At 40.6% G+C, this 14622-nt stretch overlaps 1 protein-coding gene across 1 annotated transcript in view; it reads left to right on the top strand.

Moving 5' to 3' along the window:
- LOC111665564 (complement C3-like) overlaps window positions 1–13846 on the top strand; it is a 20595-nt gene extending 6749 nt beyond the window's left edge. The window contains 22 exon segments of the mRNA XM_087177771.1: window positions 1–122; window positions 1084–1183; window positions 1301–1320; window positions 1323–1400; window positions 1503–1694; window positions 1860–2013; window positions 2450–2581; window positions 3364–3432; window positions 3823–3937; window positions 4043–4131; window positions 5190–5329; window positions 6284–6493; window positions 8667–8748; window positions 8912–8960; window positions 10212–10302; window positions 10428–10517; window positions 10824–10926; window positions 11236–11322; window positions 11651–11743; window positions 11837–11920; window positions 12386–12530; window positions 13611–13846. The exon segment at window positions 1–122 is cut by the window's left edge and continues 123 nt beyond it. Of these exon segments, the coding sequence (XP_087033897.1) occupies window positions 1–122; window positions 1084–1183; window positions 1301–1320; window positions 1323–1400; window positions 1503–1694; window positions 1860–2013; window positions 2450–2581; window positions 3364–3432; window positions 3823–3937; window positions 4043–4131; window positions 5190–5329; window positions 6284–6493; window positions 8667–8748; window positions 8912–8960; window positions 10212–10302; window positions 10428–10517; window positions 10824–10926; window positions 11236–11322; window positions 11651–11743; window positions 11837–11920; window positions 12386–12530; window positions 13611–13740 (2375 nt within the window). The 3' untranslated portion in view covers window positions 13741–13846.
- Window positions 13847–14622: the final 776 nt, after the last annotated feature.

The following is a 14622-nucleotide window of genomic DNA, read 5'->3' as shown; positions in this document are numbered from 1 at the left end:
CTCCGGCCAAAGGTGTTGAGGTGGTGGTGGATCCAGGTGCTGTGCTTGCCCTCACTGATGCCAACGGCATGGCAAGGGTTGACCTCAATACAATGCCACAAAGCTCAAGTCTGACAATCACTGTAAGTCTCCAAAAAAAACCCTTTTCTACATTACAGCCTGTTTGCAAATGGAAGTTTAAACCTATATTAATCCACTTCTTTGATATTCACTTGCAACAGTGAAATCAAGCAGCGTTAAAATCCACTTCACAGCTCTGTGCCAGTTTTTAGCTTCATCAAACGGTCTCCTCTCACAACGGTGAACATTCAGGAAGTGGATATTGAGATCGTGGACACCAGAACAATAAACTAGACTGCACTGACAACACTAATGCACTTCACAAAAAAGGACAGAGCAGACTCTATCTGCTCAGGAGACTCAGGTCTTTTGGAGTGCAGGGGCCACTCCTGAGGACCTTCTATGACTCTGTGGTGGCATCAGCCACCTTCTACGGTGTGGTCGGCTAGGGCGGCAGCATCTCCACTGCTGGCAGGAAAAGACTGAACAGACTGATAAAGAAGGCCAGCTCTGTTCTGGGATGCCCCCTCAACCCAGTGGAGGTAGTGGGCGACAGGAAGATGACTGGCTACACTTTCATCCCAGTTGGAGCGCCCCCCTCCCCTCCATGCAGGACACTCTGACAGCACTGAGCAGCTCCTTCAGTGACAGGCTACTGAAGCTGTGGTGTGTGAAGGAGAGATACCGCAGGTCTTTCCTCCCTGCTGCTGTCAGAGTGTTTAACAAACACTGCACATGGTCGATCATACACACCAAAGACTGACAATTCACCATGTGCAATAATTATCCATAAACCATCTATACGATATCCCTTATCTGCTGCTATTTTTGTTATATCTAAATATTTCTTTTCTTTTGTTATATCTTTTTTTTTAAGTATTTGACATTGACATTTTGCAGTTTTTCTTTCTTACTGTCCAATTTGCTGCTGTAATACTGCGAATTTCCCCACTGTAGGACTTATCTTATATTTCCTTATAAAACTGTGTGTGTATGCTTACCTGTATGTGTCTCTAATTGCAGGCAAGGACCAATGATCCTGGTATTTCACGTGAAAGACAAGCATCAGCCACCATGACAGCTCTCCCATATAAAACTAAGAGCAACAACTACATCCACATAGGTAAAGAAAGTCTTGAAATAACATCAGATGAAAAAACAAGGTGGTGACAGCAAAGTATGCACCGTGTACAAGATCTTTTCACTGTTGAAGACTCACTACAAAATGTCATTTTTGCAGGTGTGGATACAGCAGAGCTGGAGAGCTAGGAGACAATCTGAAAATCAACTTCATCTTTAGCAGGGAGTTAAATAATCAAGACACTGATGTCACATACCTGGTGAGAGATATTTTGAACATGTGGACATATACACAGCTATTTTTGTTGCATGTTATGACCGACTTAGTGGGTAAGTGCTGATGTGTAGATCTGTGTCCGTAGATCCTGAGCAGAGGTCAGCTGGTGAAACATGGCCATTACAGGAATAGAGGCCAAGTACTGATTTCCCTGGTATTTCGCATCACCAAAGAAATGCTGCCATCGTTCCGCATCATAGCCTACTACCATACAAATGACAATGAAGTGGTATCAGACTCTGTTTGGGTGGATGTCAAGGACTCCTGCATGGGCTCGGTGAGACACACAACACTTGGTTTAACAACATTAAACTAATTAAGTGAACAAACAACAGACACAAAAAGTAAAAATGATTGTTTTCTGTATTTAACATAGTTCAAGTAATTGCTTTAACAAGTACAAAACAGCATTCTCATTCATTGCCTTTCCCTTCACATTTAGCTGACGTTGGAATCATCGAGACCTGCCGTGTCCTATGAGCCTCGCTGGGAATTTGGTCTGAGAGTCACTGGAGATCCAGGGGCCACAGTGGGACTGGTGGCAGTTGACAAAGTCACCTACTTCCTGAATAACAAGCACCGCCTCACCCAGAAAATGCAATGTCCTCATCCTTTATTTCCCCTAACATTTTTTTAAGTTAATTTAAGACCACAGTGTGTCGACTGAGGTGACACGGTGGTTTGAGCCTGCTGGCTGGAGAGGGGCTCTGTTGTGTGGGGTTTGTATGTTCTCCCTTTATCTGTGTGGTAAAGGCTCCAGCCCCCTACACCCTTTCAATGACAAGCGAGTATCAATATTGGAAATGCGTAGAATTTGAAAATTTGTTGGTGATATTAGCAGCATGAATGTTGTCTCACCTCTTCAATACTTGATTGCTGATTTTTAAAATAGACAAACAGAAAAACAACTTTGTTACATTAATAAGAGTATATGTGATTCATAACTTTCCCTTCTGTTGATTTGGACTTTATCTTGTATAAGTAAGCCTTGTCTGGTTGTATGTCAGTGTGTAAATGATTTCCACCCTGCTCAGATCTGGGACACTCTAGAGAAGTCCGACACAGGCTGCACACCCGGTGGAGGTGCAGACAGTATGGGTGTGTTCTTCGATGCCGGGCTGTTGTTTGAGTCGAGCACTGGTTCTGGGACTCCCTACAGACAAGGTGACACTACTTTACTCTGAAGTCTGACTGTTTTCCTCCTTACTAGTCTCATTCTATACAGGTACGTTTGCGTTCACTGCTTATTATTATCTTGAAGTATCCTTAAACCAGAGGTTCCCAATTCTGAGGGCCGCAAAGGTATTTCAAGTGGGCCGACAAATTATTTGCAAAACAGTACAACTTTGGTGAAAAAAATTTAAGATTAAAATATTAAGATACAAATAAGGTGTTTACATATCTTAAAACGAAATGATCTTTAACAGCATTAAAAAAAAAAATTCCTTTCATTGTTTGTTTGTTGGAAAAGGTTGGGAACCACTGATCTAAGCATTGTAAAGGCAAGCTAGTGGCAAACACACAACTGAAGATGCTTTATGCCAGCCATACACCAAACCACTTTTGAAGCGATTTCACTGTCACAGACTAATTTCCCTCGGAATAAAATCACGAAAGTTTTGCTAGAGCGTGCTCCCGTCGATCATTTGGTGTAAAATGTTTGTCCAAGCTGTTTTAAGTCAGTCCACTGAGTTACAGATCTCTTCATATGTGTGCTGTATACTTCTATACACAACACTTTGGACCATGAACTAGCAGTGACTTGGAAGCAACACAACAGTAAAGCTACCTCTGTTATAATTTGCAAACAGAAACATGAACATTGCTGTGTCTACTGTGTCAAATTACCTCTCCCTTGTTTTAACAGTATCACAAGATACCTTTCAGAGTGGGTTTATATTTGCTGGGTTCTTTTTTAAAGCTAGTTTTTTTTTTTGCCTTTCCAGATTTGAAGTGTCCATCCCCCACAAGGAGGAAACGAGCCAGCAGGACACTGGAAGTCACAACAGACTTGGGTAAGACCCAACAACTACTGAACTGCTGCATGACAGTTCAGGCTTTTTAGGATATCTGACTTTCAAAATGTGTGTCTCTCTAATGCTATGTGGCAGTGAGTGATTTTAATTTTATACAGTAATTTCACCTCTATGTATTATTCGTCTAAATGGTAAGTTATATTAATAATTCAGCCCAAAACATGATCATGAGTACTATAATACAAAAACAGTTAAATTTCCCTGCTGTCACTCAAAAAATTTTGGTGGTTCAGCCTGTAGCAATGGCTTCCTGATCTGTTGAAAGAAGATGGAAAGCCAGCGAGCTGGTAGGAAGGAGGAAAACCTCTAACTGGGCAAAAGCTGGAGTGGTTACATTGAAAAATAGTAACCATTTTAATGACACTTTAGAAGAAGAAGATTTGGAAGACAGAAGCAATGAAATTGTTTCTCGCACCATATTCCCTGAAAGTTGGCTGTGGTCAACCATCAAACTGCCTGCTTGCCCTGGACAAGAACCCAACTGGTGAGGAAACAGAAATAGACGCACAATAAAGCCATACCACTACTAATGTTTCCTGGATGATATTTGCTCAACTGAATCTGACAACACATTTTTGTTTTGTTTCAGTGTGTCCACATCATTTATGAAAAGATTTCCTTTATCTGACTCAATCACAACCTGGCAGATCATCGGTATTAGTCTGTCAAGAACTCATGGTGAGGACTCTTCTTTTGTCTTTCTGCAGAATTTGACATTTTCTTTCTTTTTCTTTACATTGTTTGTGATTATAAGGCTTTTTTTGGGCAGATTACAGAAACATTTCTGGTTTGGTTCTGTCCCAGTCGTTTGATATCACCCTCTCTGTCACCACATTCCCATCTGACTCAGCTGTCAAATAATGGCACATAGCCATGGCTTGCCTAAAATGTTCCCATATTTGCTTGCTACATATATATCCATCCATCCATTTTCTTCTGCTTATCCTCTAGTGGGGTCGCGGGGGGGGGGCTGGAGCCTATCCCAGCATCTTTTCGGGGGAGAGGCGGGGTACATCCTGGACAGGTCACCAGTCCATCGCAGGGCAAACACATAGAGACAGACAACCATTCACACTCACAGCCACACCTATGGTCAATTTAGAGTATCCCATTAGCCTAGTCCCCATTTGCATGGTCTTTGGACTGTGGGAGGAAGCCTGAGTACCCGGAGAGAACCCACACAGGCACGGAGAGAACATGCAAACTCCACACAGAAAGATCCCGCGTCCGAGCCGGGACTCGAACCCGAAACCTTCTTGCTGTGAGGCGACAGTGCTACATATATATTTGAATCTCTTTTTAGTTTATTTGATTTATCTTTCATTCCTCCATTTCTACTTTTTAAAAATATGTACACATACAAGTGTTAGATATTGGATTATGACAAAAATAACCATTTCTTCTAGTACAGGATAAGGTTATGGCTCCCTTCGTCTCATTGGTTTAATGAGTCACGGGTTGTGTGGTCCATAGGCAGTTTTTCACAGTTCAGGCGAGCTTCACTCAGACTGACACTTAGTGGTCAAGACTTTCAGTAGGTTGCATGAGCAAGATATGGTAGAATTATAACTCTGGTGGAGGATTCTGCTCTTTGGGGATTAAGTCACACATTTAGATTTTAAACAAATTTTTATATTATAAGGTTTCTCCATGTCACTGATGCGCTCGCCATTCTCTCCCCCTCTGTCTTTTCCTATTCTTTTATTTAATGTTTATTTTTTTCTCTTGTCTTTAAGGAATCTGTGTGTCCAATCCATTGGAGGCAGTTGTTTCGAAGCAATTCTTCATTGATCTCAAACTGCCGTACTCTGCTGTAAAAGGGGAGCAGTTGGAAATTAAGGCTGTCCTCCACAACTACTTCCCTGAGCCTGCTATCGTAAGTCTGGGCTATTTCGCTTACGTGTTTCAGGACAGATGGCAAGGTTTTCTACAAAAATGTGCAGTGCAACTTTCATTGAATTTATGCATGATTCACTGACATTCAGTGGTATACACACTCATCCTCTGTTAGCCTGTCACCACATTTCATACTCATGATCTTCCCTTGAACAAATAGTTCAGCATTTTGGAAAATGTTCTTATTCTTTTAATATCATATCAGTGAGCTGGCTCTTTAGCCTAGCTTAGCAAAAGTACTGGAGGCAGTGGGAGACAGCAAGCCTGGCTCTGTTCAACATAAAAAAAAAAAAACACATCACCTATTTGCTTAATCTAATTTCATGCATGTATGCCATTTGTAGTTTTAGAGGGAGCTCTGTGTTGTAACTATTTCTTGGCAAACAACAGCCAGGTGCAGCGGCTGTGCGCAGCATCACAGTTTTGAGTTTTGTCATCAGAGACAGATTTAATACCATTGTTCCTGCACAGACACTTATTGCTGTTGTCGAGACAACAATCTGTCTCTGAAAAAACAAAAGACCTGCTACACACACAGTGGCATCAGGTTCCTTTGGGAACGTGTTACACAGGACCTCACCTGGGCACTTGCTTTAATGGTAGATATGGTTATTCTTGTCACTGTCCTAAACTGGGTATGCTCTCCTACCTAAACTGATCATTTTGATCCTTATCCTAGAACTGTGTCCGTGTGTTGTGGTGATGGTGATGCCAAAATATCCAACAGGTGTTAAATTAGGTTGAGACTGAGTGCCAGAGCATTTAATTTACATCATTTTCATACTCGCGAACCATTTGATGACTCCACATGCCCTGAAAACATTTGCATTCAATCATTTTTCTCCCTTCATTTACTCAGTTTTCTTTGATTTGTCACCATCAGAAATTTATCTCAGTCTTCATTCACCACCTCTCCCTCTTTACCTTTTTCAAGGTGCTTGTGGAACTGCTTGAGGAGGAGCATGTGTGCAGTGCAGCTTCAAATCGTGCAAGGTATCGTCATGAGGTCGTGGTTCAGCCTGAAACCACCCGATCTGTACCCTTCATCATTATTCCCATGAGGGAAGGACAATTCCGCATTGAGGTCAAAGCAGTTGTTAAAGACTCGTCGCTCAGTGATGGAATCAGGAAGATGCTGAGGGTGGTGGTAAGAGAAACCAACCCCTAACTGTCTAGCCACTACCTTGACGATCAAAATTGTTTTAGATCTTTGACACTATTTTATTTTATTGTGTGTGTGTGTGTGTGTGTGTGTGTGTGTGTGTGTGTGTGTGTGTGTGTGTGTGTGTGTGTGTCTTAGACTTGTCCCACTGGCCTGTACCTACCTGTATCACACAGGTTCTGCTTTGTTATAAAATGTTTTCGTCTGTGTTTTCTATAGAGTTCTCCCACTGGGTTGTACCAGGAAGTCATGTTTACACAATGGAGGCCACAGCTTACGCTCTTCTTGCTCTCGTCAAGGTCAAGGTGAGCGTGCAAAAAAGGAAAAAAACAAAAAACAAAAGAACAATACAGTTGAAGGCTTGGTGAAGGAAAGTTTCTGGTGCGCACGTGAAACTTTTGTGTGCTCACAATTTCTGAGTGTGGGTGCGGAAGTGCAGAAGTTGTTTCAATGTAACCATATATGTATTATAAGACCAGTCATGAGATCTGGTAAACCAAGAAGCCTCCTAAAAATATGGATAGCCTCCTCCGAATGGCTGCCTGCCATTGCGACTCTCCATGAAGTTGTTACTTTCTCCAAACAGCTGATGCGTGCTAGCTTCACTGTTGAGGAGGCGTTGAACACTCACTCACTGGCTCGGAGCAGGGCAGGAGTTCTCTGACTCAGCTCGCCGCCTGGTTTTCCCCTCTTAGTGGGACACATGGAGACTGGAACTGAGGCTAGTCTCAGCAGGATGTCACTCCACCGCCTCTGCCTACCAGCAATCTACCAGCCTTCAGGCTGCTTCAGTGGGACCTCCCATACATTATTAAGAGAGTGGCCAACAGGCCACCAGAGCCACCAGCACAAGTTGCTAACAACATGCGGCCAACAGGAGCTCAGACGTGTCCCTGTGTGGCTGCGTTCCCAGCATTTCATCCTTTCCTGACTGAGGTGGCATCCGACCCTGGAATTTCCAGGGCACCAGGTTGCTATGACCCTTATACAAAGGTTCAGCGGGGCATGGAGAATGGTTTTCTTGTTGTCCCACCACTGGAACCCAGTTTAATATCGTACCTTCTACCTGTAGCTGTCCCCTCACAACCAGGTCACGACTAGCCTCACCGACAGGGCCCACCTGTGTGGTGCTCAGACAGCAGCCACCATTGACAGTTGCGGTCCTGCCACTTCTTTTGCCGCGGCAGTGGCACAGTCAAAAATCAAGGCCTGGATGACTGTGATCAGTAATCCCAGTTCCTCCTCACTGCTTTAAGACAGTAGCCTACACAGGAGGAATTATAAGTCCTGGATACTGTGTTGCTGCTCAGCCTTGCAGATGACGTGCAGTTAATGTTAATTTTTGATGGCATGCGCTCCACCAGTTGAACCACCGAGGTGCTCCGTTGTTGCTTTTTAGTGTTGGAATGGCGTGGGTGTGCTGTGCGGTGTGCATTGGTTCATGTTTGAGTGCGCACGACATGACAACAGCAGTTGCAAAGAGTGGGTGCACTTATTTCTGTTCATGACAACAGAGCAAAATGCAAAAACAAGCTCTCCAGAATTGGTCACATTGCTGTCCTGTGCACAGGAAGGCTGAACACATAGTTGCAAAGACCTTACATCCACTACAATCAGTTCGAGCTGCTTCTGTCTGGTCGTCGATTTAGGACCCCAAGGGCCACCGGAACATATATAAGAAGTCTTATACAGGCACTGAACACAGAGTGACTACATCAGGGAACTCTTAAGATTTGTTGTCTGGTATTTATGATATAATCTGCTGTTATAACCTGCTCATTTGCAATCAATCAATCAATCAATTCAGCTGAATGAAATGGTTCTCAGAACAAGGGAAGTAAACTTCTGAATGAAAAAAAGGGAAAATAGCACGGTAAAGTGTGAGAAGACCAACATGTCACAATGTTACATGGGTCAAAATGGACAAAGACGCTAGACAAACATATATATAGTCAATCTAGAATAGGTGTACGATTGCCATTGAATAGTTAGTTGAGCGGGATCTATTGGATAATGGATCCACTGGTGGCAGAATAAAAAGTTTTGACTTTAAAACATTTAGATTATACGATAAATGATTTTGAGAATTAAAATATTAAGTGAGAAGTAACACCTTCCACCAAATTTGATTCAGAGTTAATCTTGTGTCTGACAGATGGTGTCGACATATTATAATTTGCCTGGTGAAAAGAAGAGCGACTGTGAGAAGTTTAACCTGTCTGTGCAGATCCTCCCAGGTAATTTGTTTTCCTCTATGTCCCTCTGTCTTTTGCTGTTGGTTTTTATTCTAGCTGTCTGCCTTGCTTGTATTTGTGTGGTCAATTGCTTGTTTGTTTTTTCTGCAAAGTATTCTTTCTTGAGAAAAATGAATAAACTAAACCTAATGTTTTTCTCCTCCAGAGAACGTGGATGATGATGAGAAGATATACAAGCTGAGAATAGAGGTTTTGTAAGTACAATCAAGAGAGTAATTTGTTCACATTACAACTGAACTGTATCGTTAACTTAAGTGACATCCATCTTTTATTTCCAACTGTAAGACACTTATTGGACAGGATTAGCCATGAATTTCACTTTAGTTTATGGTACAGCTCTGTTTATAATGTGTCGCAAATTACCCTCTTAAGAGAGTCTAACAGGTGTCTAACTAAGAAATGAAGATGCAATGCCCTGGCAGCTTCCATAGCCTTTGTGACATACATGAATAGAACAAGTATCACTACCTACCACCTCCAGGGACTCTGCACAACATCCAGGCTTACAAATGTCATTTAAAGGAGCGCCCAGATGTGACCTGATGTGGTTTGACTTTAGTTTACGGTACAGTATTCTTCTAATGAGCAACAAAAAACCCAGTAAGAAAGTGAAACTTGAATAAAGGCCAAACAAATGTATTGTCCTCTGAGCTCTCAGTGTTTTGTGTCACTATTATAAAGGTTTTGCAGGATATAACATGGCATTTTAATTTTGTCTAATTGAAGCCTGTGTTGTCTAACAAAGTTATCATAGGCCCATGTTGGTCGTATTAAATGTGTTTTCTATTTCACCATTATTTGTAGAGTCTAACTGTAGCATATTTTGGATTTGATAGGATATTGTATATTATTTCTAATAGTGTATCACAGTCTCCTATTTGGCTTTAATTTAGTGTAAAAAGTGTCTGACCATTGTTTTGACTCTAATATGTAATTATATACAGGGTTAATATTTACATCATAATTTAGGTGTATGGTGTCTAATTAGTGTGTTTGTTTACTATCTAATGAAGACCATGTTATTTCTTGTTTTGTGTAATGATACAAAGTACTGCTTGTTATGTCTTATTAGTGTACTGTAAAATGATGTGTGACTGACAAGTGTCACAGTTACATGGCAACATACAGCCACCACCACCTCAATTTTTGACCCGTTCCTGTATTTCGGTGGTTTATTTTTCACTCTTGCCATAGTTGTAATTTTCCTAACCCCTGTGCCCCAATTTCCCATGTCAGCCTCAGTTGACATGGGAAATCAGCTCGGGTTGAGTGCTGTCTTTGCTGCTGTCTCTCCTATGAGCAGCTCTAAATCACCCTCACCCTATTTGAAACATTTAAAAGATTTGTAAAGGTTGTTGGATTTTAAATTCGATAAGTGCTTTGCTTTCGCCTCACCCATCTCTTTCATGTCATTATCTTAATTTTTCCATCCATTCTGTGTACAGGTATAATGACACGGAGCGTGATGCAGCCATGTCGGTTTTGGATATTGGCTTGCCAACTGGCTTCACTGTGAACAAAGGAGACCTGGATTTAGTAAGATTACACGCAAATTTACAAACACAGGGTCACGCAATCCTCTTTATCTTGTTTGTTCTAACCAGTAACACTGACTTTGAAACCTTCTCTCTCTCTCTCTCTCTGTGTTTGTGTGTGCTTAGTTATCTAGAAATCGTACTCGCACAATTGCAAACTATGAAATGACCTCAGTCCTGTCAGAGAGAGATTCACTCATCATCTACCTGGACAAGGTTGAATTTTCTTCCTTCTATCCCCTTTTCTCTCTGGTCCCCTTACTCAAATTCTGATTCAAGTATGTTGCAGGTTGAGAAATACAGATTATTTTAGTATTCTAACTTATCTCTAAGCTGACATCACTGTGAACAGTTTCCATTAGAGCTATTCTACCAAAGAAAAAAGTCACCATGAAACCTGTCGACAGCAAGGGCTGCCATTGTGTAACAAGTGAAATGAAGTTGTGTTTCTCTCTCTCTCTCTCTCTCTCTCTCTCTCTCTCTCTCTCTCACATACTGTACCTTTGTTGGATCAATCTTCAGGTTTCTCACACTCAACCAGAAGAGATCGCTTTTAGGATCCATCGGACGCTGAAAGTGGATGTCTTACATCCAGCTGCTGTGTCTGTCTATGAATATTATGACCGTATGTCCCAAAGACACTCTATATTGCTTCATCGTGCTTCGATTAGTTTTCTTTGCTGTCTGTCTATGAATAATATGACACTGAGTCTCAAGAGAGACATACAGTATAATTAACAAATGACCATGCCTGTTCATTGTAGCTTAACAATTTATTTATCGCTACAAATAGCTTTGAATGTATATGACAGAGTAGAATAGGATACATTTAAGATACATTATATATATTATATTATACAATAATATCAACACAATCAGTGTTCAGTGATCAGTCAACACAATATTTTTCTAATATCTTTCTTCCCTGTTGCAGAGACACATTGTGTGAAATTTTACCACCCGGAGAGAAGTGGAGAGCTAATGAGGTTGTGTAGAAATGAAGAATGCATATGCGGTGAAGGTAAACAAGATGACAAAATCTCCTGATTTTACAAATAAATTTGTAAAATGAATGTGTAAAATTGTTTCTTGGGTGAGTGTAGGATTTAAAGGCAGTTTAAAGATATCTTAGGTGAGAGTTGAGAATGGTGTCGTCATACTTGTGGAGACAGGTGCTGCTGATTGGACACGAACAGTTCATTGGTCTGAGGCTTTATGAAAAAAATGAGTAAAAGACAGAAACACACACGACTTAGATTATAACATAAGCTACAGGCATAAACATACAATTGCTCATTCATTTGAGTCACCTGTTGTGTATTATTTTTGTGCCCATTGTACATTTCCAGGCTACTGCAGTAAGCTGCAAAAGGACAAGACCAGACATGAAAGCCGTGCTGTAAAGGCTTGTGAGTCCACGGCGGCATACAGAACAGATTATGGTGAGAGTGTGTGTTTGTGAGTGAGTGAGTGAGTGAGTGAGTGAGTGAGTGATCACCTATTGAGCTAACAATCTTAAACTTGTCTCCTCTCAGTGTACAAAGTACGATTGGCGGGGTTTGAACAAGTTTCCTCTGTTGACATTTACACAATGGAGATAGTAAAGGTCATTAAGTCAGGTGGGTATTAATCTCTTCTTTCCTTTCCCAGAAGATCCTGAGTCATGCATACATGAAATGTCCAAGAGTATGTCAGAGACTTTTTTTTTTTTTGAGAACTTTTGCCTTTATTGCAATAGCACAGTGAGAGATAGACAGGAAAGCCAGGGAGAGAGAGGGGATGACATGCAGCAAAGGGCCGCTGCGGTTAGGACCAAGCCTATGAGGTTCCGAGCTACCGAAGCACCCCCACAGAATAGTTTTTTTGTAATTAATGGAAGTCAGTAAGGATAATGATCTTTAAGATGATTCAAAGTGACATAACAACTTCCCAGATTGTTTCCAGCCAGGCAGAATTCTTACCCATGTATGCATGTCTCGATGGACAATGTGTTTGAGAGTACAACAGCAATAATCCTATATGAAACCTGTGACAAAGTTAATTATGGTCTCCTGTACTCTCCTCTCCATATACTTTAATTGCAGGATATACTGATGTGAATCCTCTTAATGAATTGCGCAAATTCACCAGTCATCCACAATGCAGGCAGTCTTTAGAACTGACTGTAGGCAAAACCTACCTTCTAATGGGCACAGACAAAAATATTCGCAGGAATCCCCAAAGTCAAATGTAAGTTTGTTCTGTATTTGTGTGTGTGTGTGTGTGTCCCTTGTAATATTGTCACCATTTAAACATTATCATTTCCCTGCTTTCTGTTACTGCATACTATAAACTGTACCTGAGAGAGTATGCCTACATTGTAAGTCAATGTAGGAATTTATTAAATAATGACACAAATGCAATGACGTGTACAAAGTGGAACATCTTTACGCACTCATGCAATTTTGGGTCATGTGCGTGCATCAGCGTGACAGGTTACTGACTGCAATAGAATATATCTGTAGATGTGTTGGTTAAGTAAATACACTCTTGCATTTTTCAAATTGGAGGCCACAGACTTGCTTGTCCTGCTACATTCAGATGGCGGCACAAATGTATTTAACTGATAGAGGACTTCATACAGTACAAAGCAGCTGATAATAATTGATTCTATCAGAATCATCTATATCAATATATACTTACACACAGACAGCCTTATCCCCCCTTTCTGCAATTTAATTTAAATTAATTAAATGCATCTACAAGCAGGGGAGTGTTTCACTGAATTTATTTACATAGTTTAGCATTGTGACATAATGGAGGTACATTTCCTTCCTATAAGGTTTGCCTTGTTTGACAGATGAGAACTGACGAATGTCTGCAGAGTGACATAAATGAAAGACCTGGTTTTCAAACATCTATTCTAAGCACAATGTCTAAGACGCATTTACTACAAAAATATTAAAAACTGACTTTGCTCTGCCTCAGTTGAATGAAACTCCCACCTCTTTTGTGCCACTCTTTGTACCTCTGTGCAATGCATGCTAAATAACAAACACAGTGAATTATCTGCCACTGCTTGCACTGACTGTAGTGAAAGGAGCTCTGAATATTTCGTTTTTTTTTTTTTGTGAGGGAGAAGACACGTCAATAGTTGCTATGATAATTCGGATCTTTTTTTATTATTTGCAACATACTATAGATTGTAGAATAGATCATAAAAATAAATAAATAAACTGCATGTAGGCAACCTCGATGAATCCTATTTCCCTATGAACAAATACCTGGTTACATGAAGACCCACTGTGTTTTTCATTTTGTTCTCCGCAGGTATGAGTATGATCTCTTAGCCTCTAACTGGATTGAGTACTGGCCCACAGACGCAGAGTGTCCTGCTGTCCAACACAGATGTAACTGTGTTACCCTTCGGGAGTTCAATGCCCCTGCATGTTTGCAGTAATGAAACTTTGCACTTTGCATTATTCTTAATATGTAAAACTTATATGACTTGCAGAAGTCTCAATATTATACTGTATTCTGTTGATTAAAATGTATAACAGCCTTTATTTAATGGTCATGGTCTCATCATTGAGGTACAGTAGTTGCCATCAGTATGGTGCAATGCTGAAAACAGATACTATTAAAATATTCAATAACTTCCTTGTACACACGTGTTTCGAAAATCACTTAACACATCAATAGTCTCCTGATGTTCATACTACCATAACACTTAGTTTGGGGAATTTTAAAGGTCTTTGTGGAGCTCTTCATATGAATTTTAACAATGGCAACATGCACAGTATTGTAATCATACAAGAACACATTAATGGAGGTTTTGCAAGAATTTGTAATTAACTGCAAGGCTATTTATATGTTAGCCTTTACCAACAACATAATTAATAGAAATGTTTATTAAATGTTGCTGTTCACAATCGATTTACAGTAAAAGACAAACATTGTGTTGACAATGAATCACATATACACACCAGGTGACAGAATATGTGAATGAATGTCTGCTTCACTTAAGGACTACTGTGTATGAACTTACAGTATTAAATGAACAAACTACTACATGACAAATGCTCTTCTATAAATTGTGTATTATACATAAGAACACACTTTTTGTGATATGATTTTGTGAATGAACACGATTTCTAAACAGAGATTCTGTGTGTGTGTGTGTGTGTGTGTGTGTGTGTGTGTGTGTGTGTGTGTGTGTGTGTGTGTGTGTGTGTGTGTGTGTGTGTGAGTGTGAGAGAGAGAGAGAGAGAGAGAACGTCATCTTAAAACAGTCTTCTGTGCTAATAGAAGGTTCTCATTCTGAATAGCAGACATGCCAAAG

This window comes from Seriola lalandi, unplaced genomic scaffold (genome assembly GCF_002814215.2).
Source record: "Seriola lalandi dorsalis isolate HSWRI2012SDOR001 ecotype SW California unplaced genomic scaffold, Sedor1 jcf7180002054654, whole genome shotgun sequence".
Taxonomy (NCBI): domain Eukaryota; kingdom Metazoa; phylum Chordata; class Actinopteri; order Carangiformes; family Carangidae; genus Seriola; species Seriola lalandi.
Note: the sequence above shows the minus strand (reverse complement) of the source record. Positions and strands in the feature narration are given on the sequence as shown.